This window comes from Muntiacus reevesi, chromosome 11 (assembly GCF_963930625.1).
Source record: "Muntiacus reevesi chromosome 11, mMunRee1.1, whole genome shotgun sequence".
NCBI lineage: Eukaryota > Metazoa > Chordata > Mammalia > Artiodactyla > Cervidae > Muntiacus > Muntiacus reevesi.
Genome location: NC_089259.1, coordinates 70,140,135 through 70,165,914, shown reverse-complemented (window position 1 = coordinate 70,165,914; position 25,780 = coordinate 70,140,135). Strand labels below are relative to the sequence as shown.

Genomic DNA, 25,780 nt, shown 5'->3' with positions numbered 1-25,780 from the left:
ACACGTTAATTTGAGGCTGGAGACAATTTAATTTTAAACTAACATGTATTTCATGTTATTATGCTCTCAGAAATTTCAAAAATTGGAAGTAGCATATTATTTTGGTTATATTCAATGGCTTCCCAGTCATTTTCAGCAACATATAAAAATTGATACTACATGTAGGATGTGTAGAAGAAATAGGTGAGGCTGCTTGTGACTATGAGGGGGCTCACCCAGTTCAGACTGGACTGTGATGTACCAAATCATCCCCTGGGGGCAGAGATGGTGGCTCTAAAGGGGTTGTGTCATAGTAAACCTGAAACTCATTGGTAGCACTGCCTTACAAAGCTTGGTCTGAAGTATTTATTTTTAATAAAGTTAGTTTTGTGTTTTTGTTTTGAAATGGGATGGGAAAATCCTGTGAATATTTGGTTAGATTGATTAGATCTGCAATCTACCAATCCAGTATCTGTATACTGAATGCATGCTCTAGATGAAAGAATCTGGAGACCTAAAAACAATAAAGAATTTTTCAGATTCTTATGGAAATCTTTTATTACCTGGCTCATTGGAAATTTATTTATACCTGATTCTTGATTAAGAATTTCCAGTTCATTCTGTTACATGCTCTCTGATGCTGCTTCTGCTTCAGCTTTGTTTTTCTGTTCAAGATCTGGCCCTGGAGGCCTTGCTCTGATTACAGCTTAGCTCTAGTCCCTCCTACTGAGTGTGCTACAGATCAACATCTGTATTATTGCAATTGAAATCCTGCTGGTTACTGAAAAAGTGTAGCAGAAATAGTAGTGCCCAGATTTTTTATATTTCTGTATAGCTGGTATATTGCTCTACAGTGCTTTATAATTTAGTATCTTGTTTAGTGCTTCCCAGTGGTAAAGAATCTGTCTGACAGAACAGGAGATGTAAGAGACTTGGGTTCAATCCCTGGGTCAGGAAGATCCCCTGGAGGAGAGCATGACAATCCACTCCAGTACTCTTGACTGGAGAATCCCATGGATAGGGGAGCCTGGTGGCCTGCAGTCCATAGGATTGCAAAGAGTGATTTAATACGCACATGCACACACACATCTTATTTAACAGTCATGGTAGTAGCATAGGCATTTTCTAACTGTCCTTGGGCTTGTAGAAGTTTCTTTAAAAAATCATGTGATTACATATATTACCTATATTACAAACTGCAGGTTAACTTTTATCATATGTTTGGAATATATCTTCTCTCCATTCTACTTGCCACTCCTTTAATTCACTTCTTTTTTCCCCTCTGCTTATGACTATCAGGCTTCCAACTGACCTTCTCTTCAGGACCCTTAATCCTCTCATCTCCAAAAGAGAATAATCCATCTGTTCTCCACAGTGCTTTCTGATTGAACTTCCTATGTTCAATCAGAACTTCTGACTTTGTGATTCTACCAGTTGAAAATCCTTAGTTACCTAAATAACCAAGTAACCCTAGTGGTTCCTTGTAACCGCCTCATAAATTAAAGTCCTGTAACACAATGGAGCTTTCCACAGCTGGTCTCTTTCTGCCTTCTCACTTTCTCTCAGACCTCTGATTTGTACCCTGTGGTCCTGTAACACTACACTGCTACACAGAACAGTTTTCTGTTTCCTGGATGGGTCCATGTATTGCTCTGTGCCAAGCCTTTAATGACCTCTGGAGTACTTTCATCGCTTAACATATGCTGTTCCTCTGCCTGAAACATTCTTTCCACCTCTTGTCTGAGATCTACTCATCTTTTAAGGTTTATATGTCTCAGTCAGTACCTCCGAGATGGCTGCCTATGTTCCTGCTGTCAGAGGAGGCTTTTTCCATTTTCTGTATTCCATATATTTTGTGCTTCTTTTTGGAAAAGTTTTAAACAGTCTGTTAAAGCTGTCTATTTGTCTCTCTCATTTTCAACCCAGTAAGGTTTGTGTCTTTTGCATCTCTCCTCCTGGTGTCTATCTGGCAGGCAGTGGGCATTATAGAAGGCAGTCAGTAAATGTTTACCTGATTAAAGCATTCCAGGTTTTTTAGTTGTAGTCTTAGAAATCCAGACTCTCAGACAAGTAAGAAAGAAGTGTACTTTATGCACTCTGATAGAGCATAGCCCCTTGCTGTAAAAGGTCACATATTTTTAGAACCTGAAGTACCCTCAAACACACCCTTACCACACTGTATACTATAAAAATTTGGTAAGTAAAGGAGAGGGGAAGGGAAATGAATATAAAATATATCTTTATCCTTTGAGGCCATGAGTTTTGGTGTCTGTCTAAAGGTTTCTTGATTATGTCTGAAGGTGTCAGAAATATGTGAGAACTCCTGTATATTTTAGGGTTTAGATTTCTTGCTGGTATAAGAGGTAAACCCAGGGTTTCTTGCCGACTTCTTGGTTTATCAGTTCAGTCTAGTTCCGTTGCTCATTAGAGACTGACTCTTTGTGACCCCATGGACTGAAGCACACCAGGCTTCTCTGTCTATCACCAGCTCCTGGAGTTTACTCAAACTCATGTCCATTGAGTCAGTGATGCTATCCAACCATCTTATCCTCTGTCATCCCTTTCTCATCCTGCCTTAAATCTTTCCCAGCATCAGGGTCTTTTCCAATGAGTGAGTTCTTCACATCAGGCGGCCAAAGTATTGGAGTTTCAGCATCAGTCCTTCCAATGAATATTCAGGACTGATTTCCTTTAGGATGGACTGATTGGATCTCCTTGCAGTCCATGGGACTCTCAAGAGTCTTCTCCAGCACCACAGTTCAAAGGCATCAATTCTTCAGTGCTCAGCTTTCTTTATAGTCCAACTCTTATATCCATACATGACTACTGAAAAAACCATAGCTTTGACTAGATGGACCTTTGTTGGCAAAGTAATGTCTCTGCTTTTTAATATGCTGTCTAGGTTGGTCATAACCTTCCTTCCAAGGAGCAAGCATCTTTTAATTTCATGGCTGCAGTCACCATCTGCAGTGATTTTGGAGTCCAAGAAAATAAAGTCTGTCACTTTACACTGTATCCCAAACTATTTGCCATGAAGTGATGGGACCAGACCATGCTCTTAGTTTTCTTACTGTTGAGTTTTAAGCCAACTTTTTCACTCTCCTCTTTCACTTTCATCAAGAGGCTCTTTAGTTCTTCTCTTTCTGCCATAGGGTGTTGTCATCTGCGTATCAGAGGTTATTGATATTTCTCCGGGAAAACTTGATTCCAGCTTGTGCTTCATCCAGTCCAGATTTCTCATGATGTGCTCTGCATATAAGTTATATAAGCAAGGTGACAGTATACAGCCTTTACATACTCCTTTTCCTATTTGGAACCAGTCTGTTGTTCCATGTCCAGTTCTAACTGTTGCGCCCTGACCTGCATACAGGTTTCTCAGGAGGCAAGTCAAATGATATGGTGTTCCCATCTCTTTAAGAATTTTTCAGAGATTTTTCTGATCCACACAGTAAAAGCCTTTGGAATAGTCAGTAAAGCAGAAGTAGATGTTTTCCTGGAACTCTGTTGCTTTTTCGATGATCCAGCAGATGTTGGGAATTTGATCTCTGGTTCCTCTGCCTTTTCTAAAACCAGCTTGAATATATGGAAGTTGGCGGTTCACATACTGTTGAAGCTTGGCTTGGAGAATTTTGAGCATTAATTTACGAGCATGTGAGATGAGTGCAAGTGTGCAATAGTTAGAGCATTCTTTGGCATTGCCTTTCTTTGGATTGGGATGAAAACTGACCTTCCTGTGGCCACTGCTGAGTTTTCCAAATTTGCTGGCGTATTGAGTGCAGCATTTTCACAACTTCATGTTTTAGATTTGAAATAGCTCAACTGGAATTCCACCACCTCCACTAGCTTTGTTTGTAATGATGCTTTCTAAGGCCCACTTGACTTCGCATTCCAGGATGTGGCTCTAGGTGAGTGATCACACCATCGTGTTTATTTGGGTTATGAAGATTTTTGTTTTTCTTCTTGCCACCTCCTCTTAATATCTTCTGCTTCTGTTAGATTCATACCATTTCTGTCCTCTACTGTGCCTATCTTTGCATGAAATGTTCCCTTGGTATCTCTAGTTTTCTTGAGGAGATCTCTAGACTTTCCCATTCTGTTGTTCTCTATTTCTTTGCATTGATCGCTGAGGAGGGCTTTCTTATCTCTCCTTGCTATTCGTTGGAACTCTGCATTGAAATGGATATATCTTTTCTTTTCTCTTTGCCTTTTGCTCCTCTTCTTTTTACAGGTATTTGTAAGGCCTCCTCAGACAGCCATTTTGCCTTTAGACATTTCTTTTTCCTGGGGATCGTCCTGATTACTGCTTCCTGACAGCGTCACAAACATCCATCCATAGTTCTTCAGGCTGTCTGTCTATCAGATCTAGTCCCTTGAATCTATTTGTCATTTCCACTGTGTGATTGTAAGGGATTTGATTTAGGTCATATCTGAGTGATCTAGTGGTTTTCCCTGCTTTCTTCAATTTAAGTCTGAATTTGGCAATAAGGAGTTCATGGTCAATGCCATAGTCAGCTCCTGTTCTTGATTTTGCTGTCTGTAAAGAACTTCTTCATCTTTGGTATTACTGATCTGATTTTTTGTATTGACCATCTGGTGATGTCCATGTGTAGAGTCTTTTGTGTTTTTGGAAGAGGGTGTTTGCTGTGACCGGTGCATTCTCTTGGCAAAACTCTGTTAGCCTTTGCCCTGCTTCTTTCTGTACCCTAAGGCCAAATTTGCCTGTTACTCCAGGTGTTTCTTGAATTTCTGCTTTTGCATTCCAGTTCGCTATGATGAAAAGGACATCTTTTTTGGTTGTTAGTTCTAGAAGGTCTTGTAGGTCTTCATAGAATCGTTCAGCTTCAGCTTCTTCAGCATTACTGGTCAGAGCATCAGTTCAGTTCAGTTCAGTCATTCAGCCATGTTCGAGTCTTTGCAGCCCCATGGACCACAGCACACCAGGCCTCCCTGTCCATCACCAAATCCCGGAGTCCACCCAAACCTATGTCCATTGAGTCGGTGATGCCATCAAACCATCTCATTCTCTGTTGTCCCCTTCTCCTCCCACCTTCGATCTTTCCCAGCATCAGGGTTTTTTCAAATGAGTCAGTTCTTCACATGAGGTGGCCAAAGTATTGGAGTTTCAGCTTCAGTATCAGTCCTTCCAATGAACATTCAGGACTGTTCTCCTTTAGGATGGACTGGTTGGATCTCCTTGAAGTCCAAGGGACTCTCCAAGAGTCTTATCCAACACCACAATTCAAAAGCATCAATTTTTCGGTGCTCTGCTTTCTTCACAGTCCAACTCACATCCATACATAACCACTGGAAAAACCATAGCCTTGACTAGAGGGACCTTTGTGGGCAAAGTAATGTCTCTGCTTTTTAATATGCTGTCTAGGTTGTTCATAGCTTTCCTTCCATGGAGTACACATCTTTTAATTTCATGGCTGCAGTCACCATCTGCAGTGATTTTAGAATCCCCCAAAAATGAAATCTGCCGCTTTTTCCACTGTTTCCCGTCTGTGCTGTGAGGTGATTAGACCAGAAGCCATGATCTTAGTTTTCTGAATGTTGAGCTTTAAGCCAACTTTTATACTCTCCTCTTTTACTTTCATCAAGAGGCTCTTTAGTTCTTCTTCACCTTCTGCTTTAAGGGTGGTGTCATCTGCAGAGACTTGGATTACTGTGATATTGAATGACTTGCCTTGGAAATGAACAGAGATCATTGTGTCATTTTTGAGATTGCATCCAAGTACTGCATTTTGAACTCTTTTGTTGACCATGATGGCTACTCAATTTCTTCTAAGGCATTCTTGCCCACAGTAGTAGATATAATGGTTATCTGAGTTGTTAGGAAGAGGTGCCTAGAATACACCAAAGAATTATACAAAAAAGATCTTCATGACCCAGATAATCACGATAGTGTGATCACTCACCTAGAGCCAGACATCCTGGAATGTGAAGTCAAGTGGGCCTTAGGAAGCTAACTACAAACAAAGCTAGTGGAGGTGATGGAATTCCAGTTGAGCTATTTCAAATCCTGAAAGATGATGCTGTGAAAGTGCTGCACTCAGTATGCCAGCAAATTTGGAGAACTCAGCAGTGGCCACAGGACTGGAAAAGGTCAGTTTTCATTCCAGTCCCAAAGAAGGGCAATGCCAGAGAATGCTCAAACTACCGCAAATTGCACTCATCTCACACGCTAGTAAAGTGATGCTTAAAATTCTCCAAGCCAAGCTTCAGCAATACATGAATGGTGAACTTCCAGATGTTCAAGCTGGTTTTAGAAAAGGCAGAGGAACCAGAGATCAAATTGCTAACGTCTGCTGAATCATTGAAAAAGCAAGAGTTCCAGAAAAACATCTATTTCTGCTTTACTGACTATGCCAAAGCCTTTGACTGTGTGAATCACAATAAACTGTGGAAAATTCTGAAAGAGATGGGAATACCAGACCACCTGACCTGCCTCTTGAGAAACTTGCATGCAGGTCAGGAAGCAACAGTTAGAACTGGACATGGAACAACAGACTGGTTCCAAATAGGAAAAGGTGTACGTCAAGGCTGTATATTGTCACCCTGCTTACTTAAATTATATGCAGAGTACATCATGAGAAATGCTGGGCTGGATGAAGCACAAGCTGGAATCAAGATTTCCCAGAGAAATATCAATAACCTCAGATATGCAGACGACACCACCTTTATGGCAGACAGTGAAGAACTAAAGAGCCTCTTGATGAAAGTGAAAGAGGAGAGTGAAAAAGTTCGCTAAAGCTCAACATTCAGAAAACTAAGATCATGGCATCCGGTCCAATCACTTCATGGCAAATAGATGGGGAAACCATGGAAACAGTGGCTGACTGTATTTTTCTGGGCTCCAAAATCACTGCAGATGGTGGTTTCAGCCATGAAGTTAAAGACACTTACTCCTCGGAAGGAAAGTTATGCCCAACCTATACAGCATATTAAATGTAATGTTGACATTAAATGTAATGTTGACATATTAAATGTAATGTTGACATTACTTTGTCAGCAAAGGTCCGTCTAGTCAAGGCTGTACTTTTTGAAGTAGTCGTGTATGCATGTGAGAGTTGGACTATAAAAAAGGCTAAGCGCTGAATAATTGATGCTTTTGAATTGTTGTTGGAGAAGACTCTTGATAGTCCCTTGGACTGCAAGGAGGTCAGTCCTGAGTGTTCATTGGAAGGACTGATGTTGAAGCTGAAACTCCAAAACTTGGGCCACCTGATGTGAAGAGCTGACTCATTTGAAAAGACCCTGATGCTGGAAAAGATTGAGGGCAGGAGGAGAAGGGGACAACAGAAGATAAGATGGTTGGATGGCATCACCGACTCAATGGACATAGGTTTAGGTGGACTCCGGGAGTTGGTGATGGACAGGGAGGCCTGGCGTGCTGTGGTCCATGGGTTCGCAAAGAGTCAGAGACGACTGAGCGACTGGTCTGAACTCAGTTAAATTCACCCATTCCAGTCCATTTTAGTTTGCTGATTCTTAAAATGTCAGCGTTCATTCTTGCCATCTCCTGTTTGACCACTTCCAATTTGTCTTGGTTCATGGAACTATCATTACAGGTTCCTATGCAGTATTGCTGTTTACAGCATCAGACTATTTCCATCACCAGACGCATTCACAACTGGGTGTTGTTTTTGCCTTGGCTCCGTCTCTTCATTCTTTCTGAAGTTATTTCTCCACTGTTCGCCAGTAGCTTATTGGGCACCTACTGACCTGTGGAGTTCATCTTTCAGTGTCCTATCTTTTTGCCTTTTCATACTATTCATGAGGTTCTCAAGGCAAGAATACTGAAGTGATTTGCCATTCCCTTCTCCAGTGGACCACGTTTTGTCAGAACTCTCCACTATGACATCTCTCTCAGGTGGCCCTAAATGGCATGGCTCATAATTTCCTTGAGTTAGGCAAGGCTGTGGTCCATGTTTTCAGATTGGTTAGTTTTCTGTGCCTGTGGCTTTCAGTCTGTCTGCTGTCTGATGGAGAAGGGTAAGAGGCTTCCTGATGGGAGAGACTGACTGAAGGGGAAATTGGGTCTTGTTCTGATGGGCTGGGCCATGTTCAGTAAATCTTTAATCCAATTTTCTGTTGATGGGTAGGGCTGTGTTCCCTCCTTGTTATTTACCTGTGGCCAGACTATGGTGAAGGCAATGAAGATAATGGTGACCTCCTTCAAAAGGTCCCATGCATGCACTGCTACACTCAGTGCCCCCAGCCCTTCAGCAGGCCATCGCCAACCCACGCCTCTGCCAGAGACTTGGACACTTTTGGGCAAGTCTGGATCAGTCTCTTGGTTTATCACTCCAGTATAAAATAGAGCTTGACTACAAAATGATCTATAGAGCATATAGCTGCTTGTAAAGTATTTAGTAGTCAAGCTTGTTTACTAAGAGCACACTCTTGTATCATTAGACTGATCCATGAAAGAAAAACAAGGTAAAAAAATGGAAGTTGATTTTGAGTTCTAATTTTTTATCACATATTCCTCTTCCAGTCTGAAATATGTTCATTTTGTTTTTGTTTCCAAAATCCAGCTGTTACTAATACTACTGCAGAAGATGTTACTGAAACAAATGAAGTTCAAGGATTTCTCTTTGGGAAATTAAAGTAAGTCTGAATAGAAATGAAACTATTATTATACTATTAAGCTTGTTTTTAAAGGAATAGATTCAATATGTTGGATTGGCATATGTTTCACATTCTAAAAATATACATACTACTGTTTTTATTACAAAAGTAACACATAGTTAATGGAAAAAAGCTCAAAATTGAAAAATAATCACTAATTCCACAGGATAATGAGTACGATTAGAGATAATGGAAATTTAAAATTCCAGAGTTATCTCTGGCCAAAAATAAAACAAAAATTTGTAGAATCTTTTGTGATGGGTTACAAAACTCATAGTTATTATTGGGTTTTTAGCATAAAAAAATCAGCACTTTTATGTCTTAAAAGAGAAAATATTTATTTCCCTAAACTTCTGTCCCAAGATTGCCATATTAAATACCTTTTAACTTCTGGTCTTCATTTTATATACACATATAAGTAACTTTTCCAAAAGTAAACTTCTCCCACTTTGTTTTTTCCGCATCACTGATTGAAGACCAGGAATAGGATGGTGAGTGCTCTCTGATTGTTAATAGATGGGAGTTTTAGTTTTATGTGTGGTTTTTCTTATTAACAAGAAGGGCAAGTTTGTGATTGCATTATAAAGGCAAAATTAATTAAAAATAAAGAACCATTTTTAAAAATATCTTTAGTTCTTTACTTAATATTACAAATATGTATAAAGGACACTTACATCAGTTCTGTGAGGACATAATTATACAGAGCAAGGGGAGCATTTTTGGCCACTATATTGCTTTGTACAGATGACTGAGTTACATTTCTGTAGTTTGCTGGACAAATTCTATGCTTGTAACCTGTTAATGCTTCTTGTAAAATGGATTTAAGTAAGGTTTTTATTTAGTAGATAACATTTTTATTCCATTTCCAACTATGTCTCACATTGTAGAAACCATACTTTCTTAAACATAACTATTTATGGGAATAAGTTGCTTGTATTCCAAAAAGCCTTTGGAACCCTGGGATATTAGTTTTTTTGGAGAGGAAGTATCCAGGATTTACATAATTGACTTAAGCAAAAAGCTTTTGCTTTGAGGTATTGTATGAATAATGTCTTTTTGCCAGGATTATATACATAATTTTACCAGTGAAAATTATCATTAAGCTTATGATTAAACATGAAAAGCAACACAACAGCTTTTACAAACTTCATATTACTCTGTAACAAAATATTGTGAAAGGAGTGGTTAATTCATAGTGAACCTCTTTTCAAAGAAGTTCTATTGCTTTTTCACTTTAAGAACAGTCTTGATTAGTTTTCAAAATGTAGTCCCACATTGGAAGAAAATTTCAACATAGGACATTGCAGTGCATGTACTATTGTTAACTATGAGATTAATCCATTTATGTATGTACTGTATATTTAGTTTTCCTCTCACTTTAAAATACTCATTTCTCCTTACTGTCGAAAATGCAAAATTTATTTATAAATTGTGCCAATAGCTAGATAAACTTTTTTAAAAAGAATTCTCTCCAGTAATAGGAAATGGTACTATGTGTTGAGTTCATGAGAGATTGGAGAATAAGATGATAATTTTTATTATATATATGGTAAAATACCATTAATTCTGCATTATTATTTGTCAGTTTTTAAGAATACCTCATTTCAGTTAGTCACTCTGTCATATCTGACTCTTTGTGACCCTATGAACTACAGCATGCCAGGCCTCCCTGTCCATCATCAACTCCCGGAGTCCACCCAAATCCATGTCCATTGAGTCAGTGATGCCATCCAACCATTTCATCCTTTGTTATCCCCTTGTCCGCATGCCTTCGAATTTTCCCAGCATCATGGTCTTTTCAAAAGAGTCAGTTCTTCGCAGCAGGTGGTCAGTGTATTGGAGTTTCAGCTTCAGCATCAGTCCTTCCAGTGAATATTCAGGACTGATTTCCTTTAGGATGGACTGACTGGATCTCTTGCTGTCCAAGGGACTCTCAAGAGTCTTCTTCAACACCACAGTTCAGAAGCATCAATTCTTCAGTGCTCAGCTTTCTTCACAGCCCAACTCTCACATCCATGCATGACTACTGGAAAAACCACAGCTTTGACTAGACGGGCATTTGTTGGCAAAGTAATGTCTCTGCTTTTTAATATGCTATTTAGGTTGGTCATAACTTTCCTTCCAAGGAGTAAGCGTCTTTTAATTTCATGGCTTTAGTCACCATCTGCAGTGAGTTTAGAACCCAGAAAAATAAAGTCTGCCACTGTTTCCACTGTTTCCCCATCTATTTGCCATGAAGTGATAGAGTCAGATGCCATGATCTTAGTTTTCTTACTGTTGAGATTTAAGCCAACTTTTTCACTCTCCTCTTTCACTTTCATCAAGAGGCTCTTTAGTTCTTCTTTGCTTTCTGCCATAAGGGTGGTGTCATCTGCATATCTGAGGTTGTTGACATTTCTCCCAGCAGTCTTAATTCTAGTCTTGTGCTTCATCCAACCCAGCATTTCACATGATGTACTCTGCATATAAGTTAAATAATCAGGGTGAAAATATATAGCCTTGACATACTTCTTTCCTGATTTGGAACCAGTCTGTTGTTCCATGTCCATTTCTAACTGTTGCTTCTCGAACTGAATACAGATTTCTCAGGATACAGGTCAGGTGGTCTGGTATTCCCATCTCTTTTAAGAATTTTCCGCAGTTTGTTGTGATCCACAGACTCAAAGGCTTTGGCATGGTCAGTTAAACAGTAGATGTTTTTCTGGAACTCTCTTGCTTTTTCCATGATCCAATGAATCATATTCAGTGAATTGTAAGAATATGTAAGATATGTTTAATTGGGCAAAATTATCTTATATAAGTTTTCTTTATAAGTTTCAAAGATGGAACTTTTCAGAAATAAGCTAAAACTTTATGGGAAGCTTTGATATCTTTCTTTATAAAATTGTTTTTGTTTTTAATTATGAAAGCAAGACTTGAGCAATTTATAAAATGTTAAAGGAAAAGTGTATAACATAAAAACTAATAATTCTGTCCTCACACTTGGATCCCTTATAGGTACTGTTAACAAATGACAGTATATATCTCCATATTTTGTTTTGTTTTATACATTGAAAAAAAGAAGACATGCATGTCTCCTTCCATATTTTTAAATTCTGTCACTATCAGTTCAGTTCAGTTGCTCAGTCGTGACCAACTGTTTGCGACCCCCATGAATCGCAGCACACCAGGCTTCCCTGTCCATCACCAACTCCTGGAGTTGACTCAAACTCATGTTCATTGAGTCAGTGATGGCATCCAGCCATCTCATCCTCTGGCGTCCCTTTCTTTTCCTGCCCCCAATCCCTCCCAGCATCAGGGTCTTTTCCAGTGAGTCAACTCTTTGCATGAGGTGGCCAAAGTATTGGAGTTTCAGCTTCAACATCAGTCCTCCCAATGAATACCCAGGACTGATCTCCTTTTGGATGGACTGGTTGGATCTCCTTGCAGTCCAAGGGACTCTCAAGAGTCTTCTCCAACACCACAATTCAAAAGCATCAATTCTTCGGCACTCAGCTTTCTTCACAGTCCAACTCTTACATCCATATATGACCACTGGAGAAACCATAGCCTTGACCAGACGGACCTTTGTTGGCAAAGTAATGTCTCTGCTTTTTAATATTCTATCTAGCACTATAGCTGTATCATTATTATTATCTTGAACCATTAGTTTGTGTCTTAAGTATTAGGAAGAGATAATTTCAAAAATATATTGCTTGTATAATAGTAGTTTATAATACATGATGATAATTAACATTACTTAATATTCTTATACAGAGAAAGATATTCAGATCTTAGAGATAATCTGACAACATTCCAAAAATACCTGATTGAGAGTAATAAAGAAATGATGCCTCTGAAAGTCTGGGAACTACAAGGTATGGTATTTCAGTCGATGTTAAAACAGCATATTGGTAACTGATCTCTGTTTTATTAAATAGGCTTTTATATAATATGATGTAAATTATTTCTTAGGCAATAATAATTACCAATTATGTGACTAATATGCATTACTTTTTGTGGCCATAAAATTTAGTTGAAATGTTATTCATCAAATAAGTTATATTTTTTATCTCTGGAAGATTTAAAATTATATAACGTGCAGTTATCTGATATTACCTAATCATTTTTAAAGTATGTATGAGTTATCTTGTATGTTCATCTCAGGTATTAAACTATGTTTCAGGGTATCTACAGCACTGGTTAAAATTCCTGATTAGTAAGTTAAGAGAAATCAGAACTAAATCTTAGTTTCCTACTCTTTAAAATTTTGATCTTTAGAGACCATTACATGTTTCATTATGACCTCAAAATAGCTTCTGTACTGACATCCTATAAGCAGATATTTTGAGACCAAAATTTAGTTTGAATTAAACTGTAATTCCTTTTCAGTTTGTAATTTTCTATTTTATTTATAATTTCTAATGGGTCATAGGGGTGTCCTTTTTCTGTGGAGCCCATAACTTTTATCACATATCATCAACTTCTTTTAATACAACAGCCAATTGAAATATACTTGATGAATTATACAGTTCACCATTTAACGAGTAGAATTAAGTGTAGTATATTTTTAGAGATTTTTAACTGTCACCATACTCAGTTTTAGGGCTTCCCTGGTAGCCCAGTGATAAAGGCTCCACCTGCAATGCAGGAGGTGCAGGAACTGCGGGTTCGATCCCTGAGCTGGGAAGATCCCCTGGAGAAGGTCATGGCAGCCCACTTTAGTACTCTTGCCTGAAGAGTCCCACAGACAGAGGAGTCTGGAAGGCGACAGTCCATAGGGCCACACAGAGGCGGACAGGAGTGAAGCGACTTAGCACAGCACACATAGTCAGGTTTCTTTTCATCACCCCCCAGAAGAAACCAAGATAGCCACATTCAGCCACTCTCTGTGAACTCTCCAGCTCTTCAAGCTGTAGACAGGCAACAGTCTGCTTTCTTCTCCAAAATGTTCTCCACCATGCTGTCCTTCAGGGGATCTTCCCAACCCAGGGATTGAACCCATGTCTCCCATATTGTAGGTGGATTCTTTAATGTCTGAGCCACCACCACCACCACCAACAGTGTGTATGCTGAGTCGTGTCTGACTCTCTGCAACCCCATGGACGTGACTAGGCGTGCACGCTGTTGGTGGTGGTGGTGGCGGCGGCTCAGACAGTAAAGAATCCACCTGCAATACGGGAGACCCGGGTTCAGTCCCTGGGTTGGGAATATCCCCTGAAGGAGGGCATGGTGGAGAAGAAGGTAGACTGCTACTTGCCACCAGGGAACCCAAAATGTTCTCCAAGGGACCCATAATTTAGAAAAGTGTAAGTAATAGAGTGCTTTTAAAGACTGGTAAACAGAGAACATGCATAGTTAGCTTAGTTTTAATTAACCTCCGTAATGTCTGTGTAAGGTATATTTGAATAGATTAGAGATAGGAAGTCTAGTTAAGACATCATTGAATTAGTATAGTGAGATACAGAGCCTGTGCTGTGGTAGAGACATAGATGGTCAGACTGGATTTAGCAAATATTCAGGAGATTAAAAGACTCAAAGATGACTTTAAAATTTCTAACTTGGAGCCTCTGTAGAGAGAATATAAAACAGGCTTGGGGTTGAATACAGGGCTCAGAGATAATGAGACTGGTGTTTAAAAAATGGACTTAAAGTAATTGTGACATATCCAGATGACCAGTTCCAGTGGTGGGGTGAATATAAAGTCCTTCTACTGAAAGGAGAAGATTTTAAAAGTGGAAAATGTTAGCATAGAGGTTTTTTAAAGGTGAAGGTGCTAACTCAAAGTGCAGAGTAACCAAATTAGTGCACAGGGGAGAGTCTGTTTGTTCATTTATGTGGGACAAGTAGACACAGTGGAATGATGATGATGAGAGATGGAAGAGCACGTCACAGAAGCCAAGGAAATAGATTGAGGAAAAGGGAAGTGATCAGAACCTTTTCTTTTCCTTTTTTGATAGATTTAACAAGTATTTATTGAAAATCAGTAATGTCCCTACAACCATGGTTTTATAATTTTTGGCTGACACCTGGAGTAGGAAATATATTTTACACCAAGACCCATACAACAAATGTATAATGCGTTAATACATAGATACACTTAAAACTAAAAAAAAAAATTCACTATAGATATGTATGTTTACTGTGTGTGTGTGTGTATATGTGTATTAGTCACTCAGTTGTGCCCGACTCTTTGCGACCCCATGGACTGCAGCTGACCAGGTTCCTCTGTCCATGGGATTTTCCAGGCAAGAATACTGGATTGGGTAGCCATTCCCTTCTCCAGGAGATCTTCCCAACCCAGGGATTGAACCCAGGTCTCCTGCATTGCAGGCAGATTCTTTACCATCTGAGATACCAGGGAAGCCCCATATATGTTTACTGAAAGTGAAAGTGAAAGACGCTCAATCGTGTCTGACTCTTCGTGACACCATGGGCTATTTAGTCCATGCAATTTTCCAGGCCAGAATACTGGAGAGGGTAGCCTTTCCTTTCTCCAGGGGATCTTCCCAACACAGGGATAGAACCCAGGTCTCCCTCATAGTAGACTGATTCTTTACCAGCTGAGCCACAAGGGAAGCTCAAGGATACTGGAGTGGATAGCCTATCCCTTTTCCAGCGGATCTTCCCAACCCAGGAATCAAACTGGGGTCTCCTACATTGCAGGTGGATTCTTTATCAACTGAACTATCAGGGAAGCCCAATACTACATTTTGTTAATTCTGATAAAACTTTCTTTTATTATACCCTGCTTCATTTGATTAAAAAAAAACCTTCACATTACCCATTAATCTGATTTCACTACTAACTAATGGGTTGCAACTGACACTTTGAAAAACACATATTCCAAAGGTAAAAAGAGCTAAAACGGACATCATGTTTTCTTTAAAAGATGTTGGATAAACATAAACAATTTTAAAAACCAGTATAAAAATCACTATCACAATTGCTGCAGAATAAAGGAACAAAAGGTTAAGAAAAGCATATGTCAGGAAGATCTGAGTGGTGAGATAGAGGCAGAGAAGGGGCAACAGAAAAAGGAACCTTCCTCAAGAAGGAATGATTGAATAGAGGTCTGAGGACGGGTTGGAATAAACTCGAGGGTGGGTTATTTAGGGAGAGTATCACAGACCTTTCTAAGTGTTGGAAATGGAGTGTGAGGGAGAAGAGACACCAGGAACAACTGCTGGATTCATGGTTTACCCAGCTGGATGGACAGTGGTGGATTTGTTGTAAAGAGAAGACCAAAGAGGACCAGATTTGGGCAAAGTTGGGCAGGAATATTACAAATTTGCTACTGAACATGCTGCTTTTGAATTATCCAAGTGGTAAAACCAAGAAGACAGTTAAATATAAGAATCTGGATTTGAGAGGCAAAGTGAAAGACTTAAATAACAATTTGAGTCATCTAGGTATGGAACAGTTTAGAAAAAAGCAAAAACTGGTAATGGACTCTAATAATATTATATTCATTTACTTGTTATTTACACTGTCTCAGATTTTATCAGTAAAGGTAAGTGTAAAACTTATCTTAATTGGATAGAAGTGGTTTCCATTTTTTTTTTTTTAAAGTTCTGAATAATGGTAAGTATGAGTGTTTTTTAATGTGTCTATATATGAATATATGGCAGGAAGGGTTATTTAAAGTACATGGAAATGTCTATTAAGGTCTAACATATCAGTTTCTTTAATGATATTTTTTTCCTTCCAGATCTTAGTTTTCAAGCAGCGTCTCAAATAATGTCCACTCCAGTTTATGATGCCATAAAATTAATGAAAGACATTTCGCAGAACTTCCCCATAAAAGCCAGGTATATTAAAGGTTATTGATTGGATGATAGCCAGAACTCTTTCCATTAAGTAAATTTTATGAAAATGGCTGATTTCATTCAACTTAATGATGTCAGTTAATTCTGGTATCTATAGTGTTTATGAAATGAGGGTCTCCATTCTGTATATTGGGTTTTTTTTAAACTAGAGGAAAATATTGTCTTGTGCATGCATATTGTTACATACTACAAAATTGAACTCTTGATCACATCTCTCCAGTTACTTCAGTAATTCATTACTCCATGAACTTGTGGATGCTTCCTCAGTCTGAGGATGAAACAGATTGGGTTTCCTCCAGACCCCATCAATGGCGCAACCATAATTAATGCCCAAGGCTAAAAATCTTGCCTCTATTTATGTTCAGACTTAATAAAAGGTTTTTATTTTTCTTTAAAAAAAAAAAAGTCACTCTCTAGACAACCAGGAAATGTTCATTGAAATGAAATACTTGATAAATGAATGAAAAAGTTTGCATTATCAAATTTTCAGTTGCAGTTTTATCTCAAATGCTGCCAAATTTTAGGAAGTAATACACACTTATTTTGGGTTGTTTTAAGATACCCTTTCTGTTTGAGTTTTACTTAATGTCAGCTTTGAATTAGCAGTCTTTTAACTTTTAAATCTTTCTTCTATGCATAAAATTGGCAGATAAATAAGCATTCTTAGGCATTATTAGGTCAAATAAATATAATCAGTAGACTTATTTTAAAAACATTTGTGATGTTTTTAAATTATAAGGGAGTTATAAGCTCTTTAAGAGTAAATACATGAAGTCAATATTATCAGTATTTTAGAACATATATACTCTGGTATAGATCCCAGGTTAACCAAAATTCTTTATGTAAAAATATTCTAAAAATTTCTTATTTGCAGCAACACATATAATGACAGTGGTAATTTCATACAGAATTTCTCCCTAGAGGCAAAACAAGACAAAATAACATTTTCAATCAAGAATACTTGAAAAATAAATACCTAGTAGTAAACAAGCCCTGATAGCACATAATGCATGCAGTGGGTGTGCATGAACTTTTTTACTGTCTCTGTTCCACATGAATCAAATACCTTGTCAAGTGAAAGCCATTGTGCCGTCCATCAAATAGGCTGTATGGAAATGTGTGCTTCTCAGTTATAATGCCTTTAGAGTTTTTAGTTTCTCATCCAGAGCATTATCTTGCATTGAATCATAGTTTAGTCCTAAACATTTAAGGAAGAATGAATTATATCTCTACTTGTGTTCCCAGATCTCTTACCAGAATTGCTGTAAATCAGCTTATGAGGGAGGAAATACAGGAAAATCAAAAGGTTAGTTTGAATTCCTTTTTTAAAGAAATTTACTATACTAATAACACTGTATTTTAGACTTTGGATCTTTAATTTTCATACAAAAAATTTTAGCTTGTACTTTTTTTATTATTAAAACAGTTTAGGTTGTTCCATTTTTATATTGTCTGCTTTATATAGCATACAGTTTGTTATTCTAGCCAATCTTTCCTGACATAGATCCTACTTACTTTCTCATTAACCTTACATACTCGAAATTTTCTGCCCATGCTATATGGTTTTCTTCACAAGATAGAAAATAAAGGCTGTGAGATAATTCTTCTGTTTCCTATAAAAAGTTTTGCTTAAAAGCTTGTGAAGACTGAGGAAAATTTAAACCACTGGAATGTTGCAAGAATCCTATAGCATATAGTACACAGTTGATCACAAATTTGATAAGATTCTGCTAAATGGTCTCTTAAATTACCTACCTCAAGACTTTAAATGATCCTAATTGTGTAACTACTTAGGGAGTGCTTGAGAACACTGCCTGGCTTTATTACATAGGACTTAATTTGGCTTTAAGTAATATAATGCCAAGCACACAGGGCCTTAAACAGTAGGAGTTCATTTTTCACACATTTAAAAGAAGTCTCAAAGTAGGTTGCCACAGAAATGTTTTTTTTTTTCTTTTATGGTTGCAAAATGGCTGCCACAGTTCCAGACTGCTTATCTATATTTAAAGCAGAAAGAGGTAGGAAGATCAACCATGTTCATCTTGACTAAAACCTTCCTAGAACACTTCAGCCAACTTTGACTTCTATCTCATTGGCCAAAATTTTGTAATGTGGTTCTTCCTAGCTATGAGGGAACTAGAAAAGTTCCGTTCCTTTAGTCGTGTCTGACTCTTTGCGACCTCATGAACTGCAGCACGCCAGGCTTCCCTGCCCATCACCTACTCCCGGAGATTACTCAAACTGATGTCCGTTGAGTCGGTGATGCCATACAGTCATCTCATCCTCTGTCATCCCCTTCTCCTCCCGCCTTCAGTCTTTCCCAGCATCAGGTTTTTTCCAATGAGTCAGTTCTTCGCATCAGGTGGCCAAAGTATTGGAGTTTCAGCTTCAGCATCAGTCCTTCCAATGAATATTCAGGACTGATTTCCTTTAGGATGGACTGGTTGGATCTCCTTGCAGTCCAAGGGACTCTCAAGAGTCTTCTCCAACACCACAACTCAAAAGCATCAGTTCTTAGGCTCTCAGCTTTCTTTATAATCCAACTCTCACATCCATACATGACTACTGGAAAAATCATAGCTTTGACTAGATGGACCTTTGTTGGCAAAGTAATGTCTCTGCTTTTTAATATGTTGTCTAGATTGGTCATAGCTTTTCTTCCAAGGAGCAAGCATTTACTTTTCTAGTAATTGAGGCAATCAGAGGAGAAATGGCCTAGAGATGATGATAGGTTAGCCAGTTAACAGCGTCTGTCACACCAAGACAGAGTAAGCTCTTAGTAAATACAGGCTGTTTTAACGATGATGAATGACTACAATGATGATAATGAAGTAGATGCACGGTTCATTGGAGACCAAGTGATAGAAGCCACAGCACATCATCCCTACCTGGGAAGTTCTTTGCTTCACTAACCACTTAACAAATTCTTGCTTATCCTTTAAAACTAAGTATTACTCCTTTCTGTAATTTTCCTAGTTGCTCTCACCATTCTTCAAGCAAAATGCATTTTTTATAAGAATTTTTGTTTATGTTTGAATAATGCCACTTACAATAAGGAAGAGAGATTGGGAAAGAAGGGAAAAGAAAGGATTGCCAGTATATCAGTGGCATCACATAATCCAATTTATTTTTTGCTCATTTAAGAGTCCAAAATGGGTGTTCCTGGTCATCAAAGCTTTTCTCTGTGTGATTTTGATTCCAGAGGCTGAAGAGTTTCATGAGGTTTAAGAGGTGATATTGTGGGAGTAAAAGAGATGATTGGAAAGACCAAATGGGATTCTTGAGCTTCCCTGGTGGCTCTGGCGGTAAAGAATCCGCCTGCAATGTGGGAGACCTGGGTTCGATCCCTGGGTTGGGAAGATCCCCTGGAGAAGGGAATGGCTGCTCATTCCAATATTCTTGCCTGGAGAATTCCATGGATAGAGGAGCCTGGCAGGCTCGGCAACTTTCACTTTCAAATGAGATGTTTCCAAAGATAGACCACTTTTGATGACATAATCACAGGATGACAGCCAAAGCTAGCTGCTGAAGTAGAATGGAAATGAAAGTTAGGAGAAATGAGTAAATCAGAAAACTTTGAACCTAGAGGTTTGAATGACCATAATACCTGGCACGGAGCATTCTACCAGAGATATTTGTTGAATTGAAAACTTTTGAATATTTAGTTTACCTATAATGACTTCCCTGGTAGCTCAGATGGTAAAGCGTCTGCGTACAATGCCAGAGACCTGGGTGCAATCCCTGGGTCAGGGAAGATCTCCTGGAAAAGGAAAAGGCAACCCACTCCAGTATTACCTGGAAAATCCCATGGATGGAAGAGCCTGGTAGGCTACAGTTCATGGGGTCACAAAGAGTCAGACACGACTGAGCGACTTCAGTTTATAAAGCAGTCTGTATTTACCAGTATGTAGTTTTTAAGATGTTTTATATATTGTAGCTGTTGTTAATATCCTAATATATAAACTGAAATCCAGTGATTTCTTCTGGGTCACAGGGTTGGTACAAGATGGAACCAGAATTTGTGCCCTGGTTTACAGCTCATTTCAAAACAATTTAATAAGAATTCTGAATTTTTCAGTTGCCAGTCACCTTGTTATGTGATTGGAAAGATACTTAAGGAAATTAAGAATTTGATCTAGTCACTTTTCTTCTAAAAAATTCTTCAGTATTTCCCATTTTCAGAAGAAAAACATACAATGGGCTAGAGAAATGTATTTAAATAAAACTAGGTGGGAAGGGAGAGGCTGATATAGACTGTCAACTCTTCAGTAAGAACTCACCAGGGTAACTGTTGCACAAGCAAAGCTGAATTTAATAGACTGGCTACAGTGAGGGAGAGCAACCTTGACAGACTCTTGTTAGTGTCTCAAAAGGAGGAGGTTAGGGTAGAATATCTAGGTTAGAGAAGGTCTTTGTTCAAGTGGTTTAAGTTGGGTCTTTCAAGTTGGGGAGTTGGGATTGGGTAGAGTTTGTAACACAACAGTTTACATTGTGTTGGTAAACTTAAACCCTTAAAGTAATGGGTTTGATGAGCAACAACAAGGGAATGTGAAACTAGAACTGGAAGAACTTTGTGAAGGCATACAAAGTAAAGATAAAACCGTTTCTGAAGTAAAAACTAAAATGATAAGTGGCACAAAGGAGAACTGACCTTATAGGAAGCACAGTTAGAAGACATAGTAGATAGAAATAATAAATGTGGAGGGAAAAAAAAGAGGATTCAAAAGAAAATGATAAAGTATAGATAGGAAAAGGAAATCCAACATACCTATACTAGAGTCCCAAAATGGAAAAATGAAGCAAATGGACAGAATAAGTGCTTAAAACTACAATTATAAAATTTTCTGAAATGAAGATCCAAATCCACAAATTAAAAGATGCACTGTGTAACTTGGTACAGTTGACCATGAATGGTCAAAATGAAAACATAGACTGTTGAACTTTATGGGAAATAAAGGGAATTAATTTCATGGATTTATTTAAGAAGATTATAAGGAAAGAAAATCAGATTGGTGTTAGACTTCTCAAAAACATATTCAGTGTCAATAAACAATGAAGCTCTTCCTACAAGATATTCAAGGAAAGAAAAACTGTCATTCAAGAAGATATTAATATATGTCTTCAAAGATGTTAAACATCCAAAAATTTAGGGAATATTGCTCCCAAGAACACTTTCTGAGAAATTTCTTTGGGCAAAGAACTGACTGAAGATTCTTGGGCAGAACAACTGCCTTTTGGGCATTGAATATGTTTATGTGAACACTGAAACTAAAATGTGAGGGACAGGGTAATAGTGTAGTGTATAAACCGTACCTATTCTGACAAAGATAAAATATTGCTACTGGTAAATATAAGTGGGAAGATAGAAAATAGAATAAACTTGCTGATTCCATAACTAATACACAAGAATCAAGGATATAAAGTTGAAAAATCAAGCAGTGAAAGTCTAAAATTATTAAAAAGCACATAATTAACCACTAATGACTAAAACTATTGAGTAAAACTGGGTTGTTCAAGAGGAAAAGCCGCAGGAGAAGTTTAAAGGCTTATTCTATTGCTTTTTGTAACAATCATTCAGTTCAGTTCAGTCACTCAGTTGTGTCCAAAACTCTTTGCGACCCCATGAATCACAGCACGCCAGGCTTCCCTGTCCATCACCAGCTCCCGGAGTTGACTCAAACTCATGTCCATCGAGTTGGTGATGCCATCCAGCCATCTCATCCTCTGGCGTCCCCTTCTCCTCCTGCCCCCATCCCCTCCCAGCATCAGGGTCTTTTCCAATGAGTCAACTCTTCGCATGAGATGGCCAAAGTATTGGAGTTTCAGCTTCAGCATCAGTCCTTCCAATGAACACCCAGGACTGATCTCCTTTGGGATGGACTGATTGGATCTCCTTGCAGTCCAAGGGACTCTCAAGAGTCTTCTCCAACACCACAGTTCAAAAGCATCAATTTTTCGGCGCTCAGCTTTCTTCACAGTCCAACTCTCACATCCATACATGACCACTGGAGAAACCATAGCCTTGACCAGACGGACCTTTGTTGGCAAAGTAATGTCTCTGCTTTTTATTGTGCTATCTAGGTTGGTCATAACTTTCCTTCCAAGGAGTAAACATCTTTTAATTTCATGGCTGCAGTCACCATCTGCAGTGATTTTGGAGCCCAAAAAAATAAAGTCTGACACTGTTTCCACTGTTCCCCCATCTAGTTCCCATGAAGTAATGGGACCAGATGCCATGATCTTGGTTTTCTGAATGTTGATTTTTAAGCCAACTTTTTCACTCTCCTCTTTCACTTTCATCAAGAGGCTTTTTAGTTCCTCTTCACTTTCTGCCATAAGGGTGGTGTCATCTGCATATCTGAGGTTATCGGTATTTCTCCCAGCAATCTTTATTCGAGCTTGTACTTCTTTCAGTCCAGCGTTTCTCATGATGTACTCTGCATATAAGTTAAATAAGCAGGGTGACAATATACCGCCTTGACGTACCCCATTTCCTGTTTGGAACCAGTCTGTTGTTCCATGCCCAGTTCTAACTGTTGCTTCCTGACCTGCATACAGGTTTCTCAAGAGGAAGGTCAGGTGGTCTGGTATTCCCATCTCTTTCTAGCTATTGGTTAAAAATATGATGGAGGGTATTAAATAAATATACATGTTTGATTGTAACTAGTAGAGAAAAGTCTAAATCTTCTGAAGCGTGAAGAGAGCTGAGTGAACAAGAAAATAAAAAAGAGAACTTTAAAAATAAATCTTGAAAGAGTAAACAGCATGAAAGAATCCCATTTGAGGCTAACCAAGTCTAGGATATCAACAAATGTAAATAAGTTTAACATATGAGCAAAAATTTTGTTTGTTTCATTAGGTGTTGAAACAAGCACACCTAATGTTTGTATGTGAAATAAAAACCCTTAACATGATTCAGAAATGTCAAAGATGAAAGGATGTGCAAAGGTATATCAAGCAAATACTATGTTCTAAGGGTATGATCTTAAAATGCCATGAAGCCAAATTCAGATCTAAAAATATTAATGATCCAAAAATGGTCCTTTATAATACTAAAGGATACAGTTCATAATGAAAATAGAGCAGTTTAAAATATCTTTACATCAAAACACTGCAACACCATCATGAAACAAACTATAGGAAATGGAAGGAGAAGTATAATTTACCTCTCTAAGACTAATGAAATGGTCAAAAAGTAAGTAAAGATATAGAAGACCAAGTGAAAGTAATAATTACAAAAATTCCAGAAAGTGGAATAAATAGGAAAAAATTCTCAGTCTCAGTGCAAACTAGAAATCAATAACAAAGTCAGAAAAAGTTTATTCACTTGAAGGTTAAAACCTGTTTACTCTTAAGTAGAAGAAAAAATACATCAAAATTGTAAAAATTCTTGATAACATTTGAAAGCATAAGATATTAGAATTTTTACATCAGTATTTACATCAATAAAATGAAGATAAGTAAATGAAGTTTTAGTTAACTAAAAGTGAACATTGAAACACTTCTTTCATGGAAATTTAGGAATTTAGAGTGATTGCTAAATATTTACACATACACCAAAGTTTTGATTTCTGGTCTATCAAAGAATAGGAATGTGCCAGCTGTCAAATGCTAAGTGTTTGTGTGCACATGCACATACAGTATAAAATGTAATAGGTAAGTAGTAGTTGTAGCATTAGGAAATTAATATCACATGTTACAAAATCAAAATACTCAAGTATTGTCTCTCTAACCTTTTATAAGATTCCCATCAAGTGTGGGCAGTACTATCCACGTAAAGGCCAAATATGGCCTGCTGCCTGTCTTAATGCATAAAAGTTTTATTGGAACATAATCATGCTCGTTTGTTAATTGTCTGTGGTGCTTTTGTGCTGCAGGATGGAGTTGAGTAGTTGGCAAAGCCTAAAAATATTTACTATCCAACTCAATAGAAATAGTTTGCCAACTTCTGACACAGATCAGCTATTGTTATATCACTTGGTTAATGATTTTCTCTATTTCCAGCATCTTCAAGATAAATTTGATATTCAGCCAGGCGATGCTGGTCTGTATATAAATGGACTTCGTGTTGATATGGATTCCTATGATCCTTTTAGGTAAGTATTAAAATTACTGATAGAAACTCTGGTTTATGTGTAAAGGTGCACTTTTGTTCTGAATTTAGTATTTGTTGAAATGCAGATCTTCACTGTAAAGCAAATATATCTTTTCGATTTTGCAAAGCAACTCTGTTATTTTGGTAGAGTATTCTCTTAAGTGTCTTTGAATATCAGGGCTGAAAGAAACCTTGGAGAAATTTATTCAGATGAGAAAATTGAAGTTTCTGAATCCTAGACTTATTCTTGTCATATTATTTGAAACTGTCTTTAATTGACAAGTGGGTCTGTCATTAGCTTGAAAGTTTCTTGGGCCAGTGCTGGGTAGCTAGGGAGTTGTACCCTTCAGAAAAGATGTGAAAGGAGTATGAGATGTTTTCCCAGAATAAAGAAACCAGCAGGAAGAACTTTAAGTGCTTGTATCCATCAGAAAGTAAACCTGAAATGTTAGATTGCTAGGGAATTCCCTGGCAGTCCAGTGGTTAAGACTTTATGCTCCCCGTGCCGGGAACATGGATTTGATCCCTGGTTGGGGAACTAAGATCCCCCATGCAGCACGGTGTGGCCAAAAGAAGGAAATGGTAGATTGCTCGATACTGGCTCTTTAGGTCAAAAAAGTTCCCCAAAATGCTCTAGTGCAGAATTAGAAAGTCTTGTATTTATCATGGCCATTAACCTGTAAATGAAAAGCCATAGGCCAGAGAAGAGAAATCAAAGTGAATTTACTTTACTTTTAAAGAGAGCCATAAAACTACTTTAAAAATTCATAGTTAGAATATAAGATGAATTTAGTAAATGCAATACTTTATTTCAAATATTTAGTTTCAATTCAGTTTGCTTTTTCTGAAGTCAACTTTAATTTTCTTAGCGAGTTTAGAGATATATAGGAAAACACAGGAAAGATTGAGAAGTTGGATTCAAGTGGAGCTTTTATCTTTATTTAGTTGAGTCTTTGCACCTAATATTGGGAAAAGGCTAATCTAAGATGCGAAGGATAGATGCTACACATAGAGAAGAGCAGTTGTTAGCTCCTGGCTGTAAGCTTCAGAGTACAGAAATTACACCTGTGCTCAAGAACAGTGAAAAGAGATTTAAAAGAGGGCAGAATTGGTAGTTAGATTTTCAAAAGTTTTCTGTGGCATTGTATGGGGAAATTTTTATAGCAGGAACACTTTGAGATGTAATTTATCAATGGAAAGGCTACAGGTTATTTGAGAAATAGAACCCTCTTGGGTCCTCTCCTGGTAATTAGTGATCTACATG

At 38.0% G+C, this 25,780-nt stretch overlaps 1 protein-coding gene across 1 annotated transcript in view; it reads left to right on the top strand.

Annotated features, from left to right (window-relative positions):
- UGGT2 (UDP-glucose glycoprotein glucosyltransferase 2) overlaps window positions 1-25,780 on the top strand; it is a 133,547-nt gene that overhangs the window by 23,747 nt on the left and 84,020 nt on the right. Inside the window, exons 7-11 of the mRNA XM_065902092.1 lie at window positions 8,520-8,592; window positions 12,370-12,470; window positions 16,304-16,403; window positions 17,667-17,727; window positions 24,426-24,517. Of these exons, the coding sequence (XP_065758164.1) occupies window positions 8,520-8,592; window positions 12,370-12,470; window positions 16,304-16,403; window positions 17,667-17,727; window positions 24,426-24,517 (427 nt within the window). The remainder of the gene's footprint in view (window positions 1-8,519; window positions 8,593-12,369; window positions 12,471-16,303; window positions 16,404-17,666; window positions 17,728-24,425; window positions 24,518-25,780) is intronic.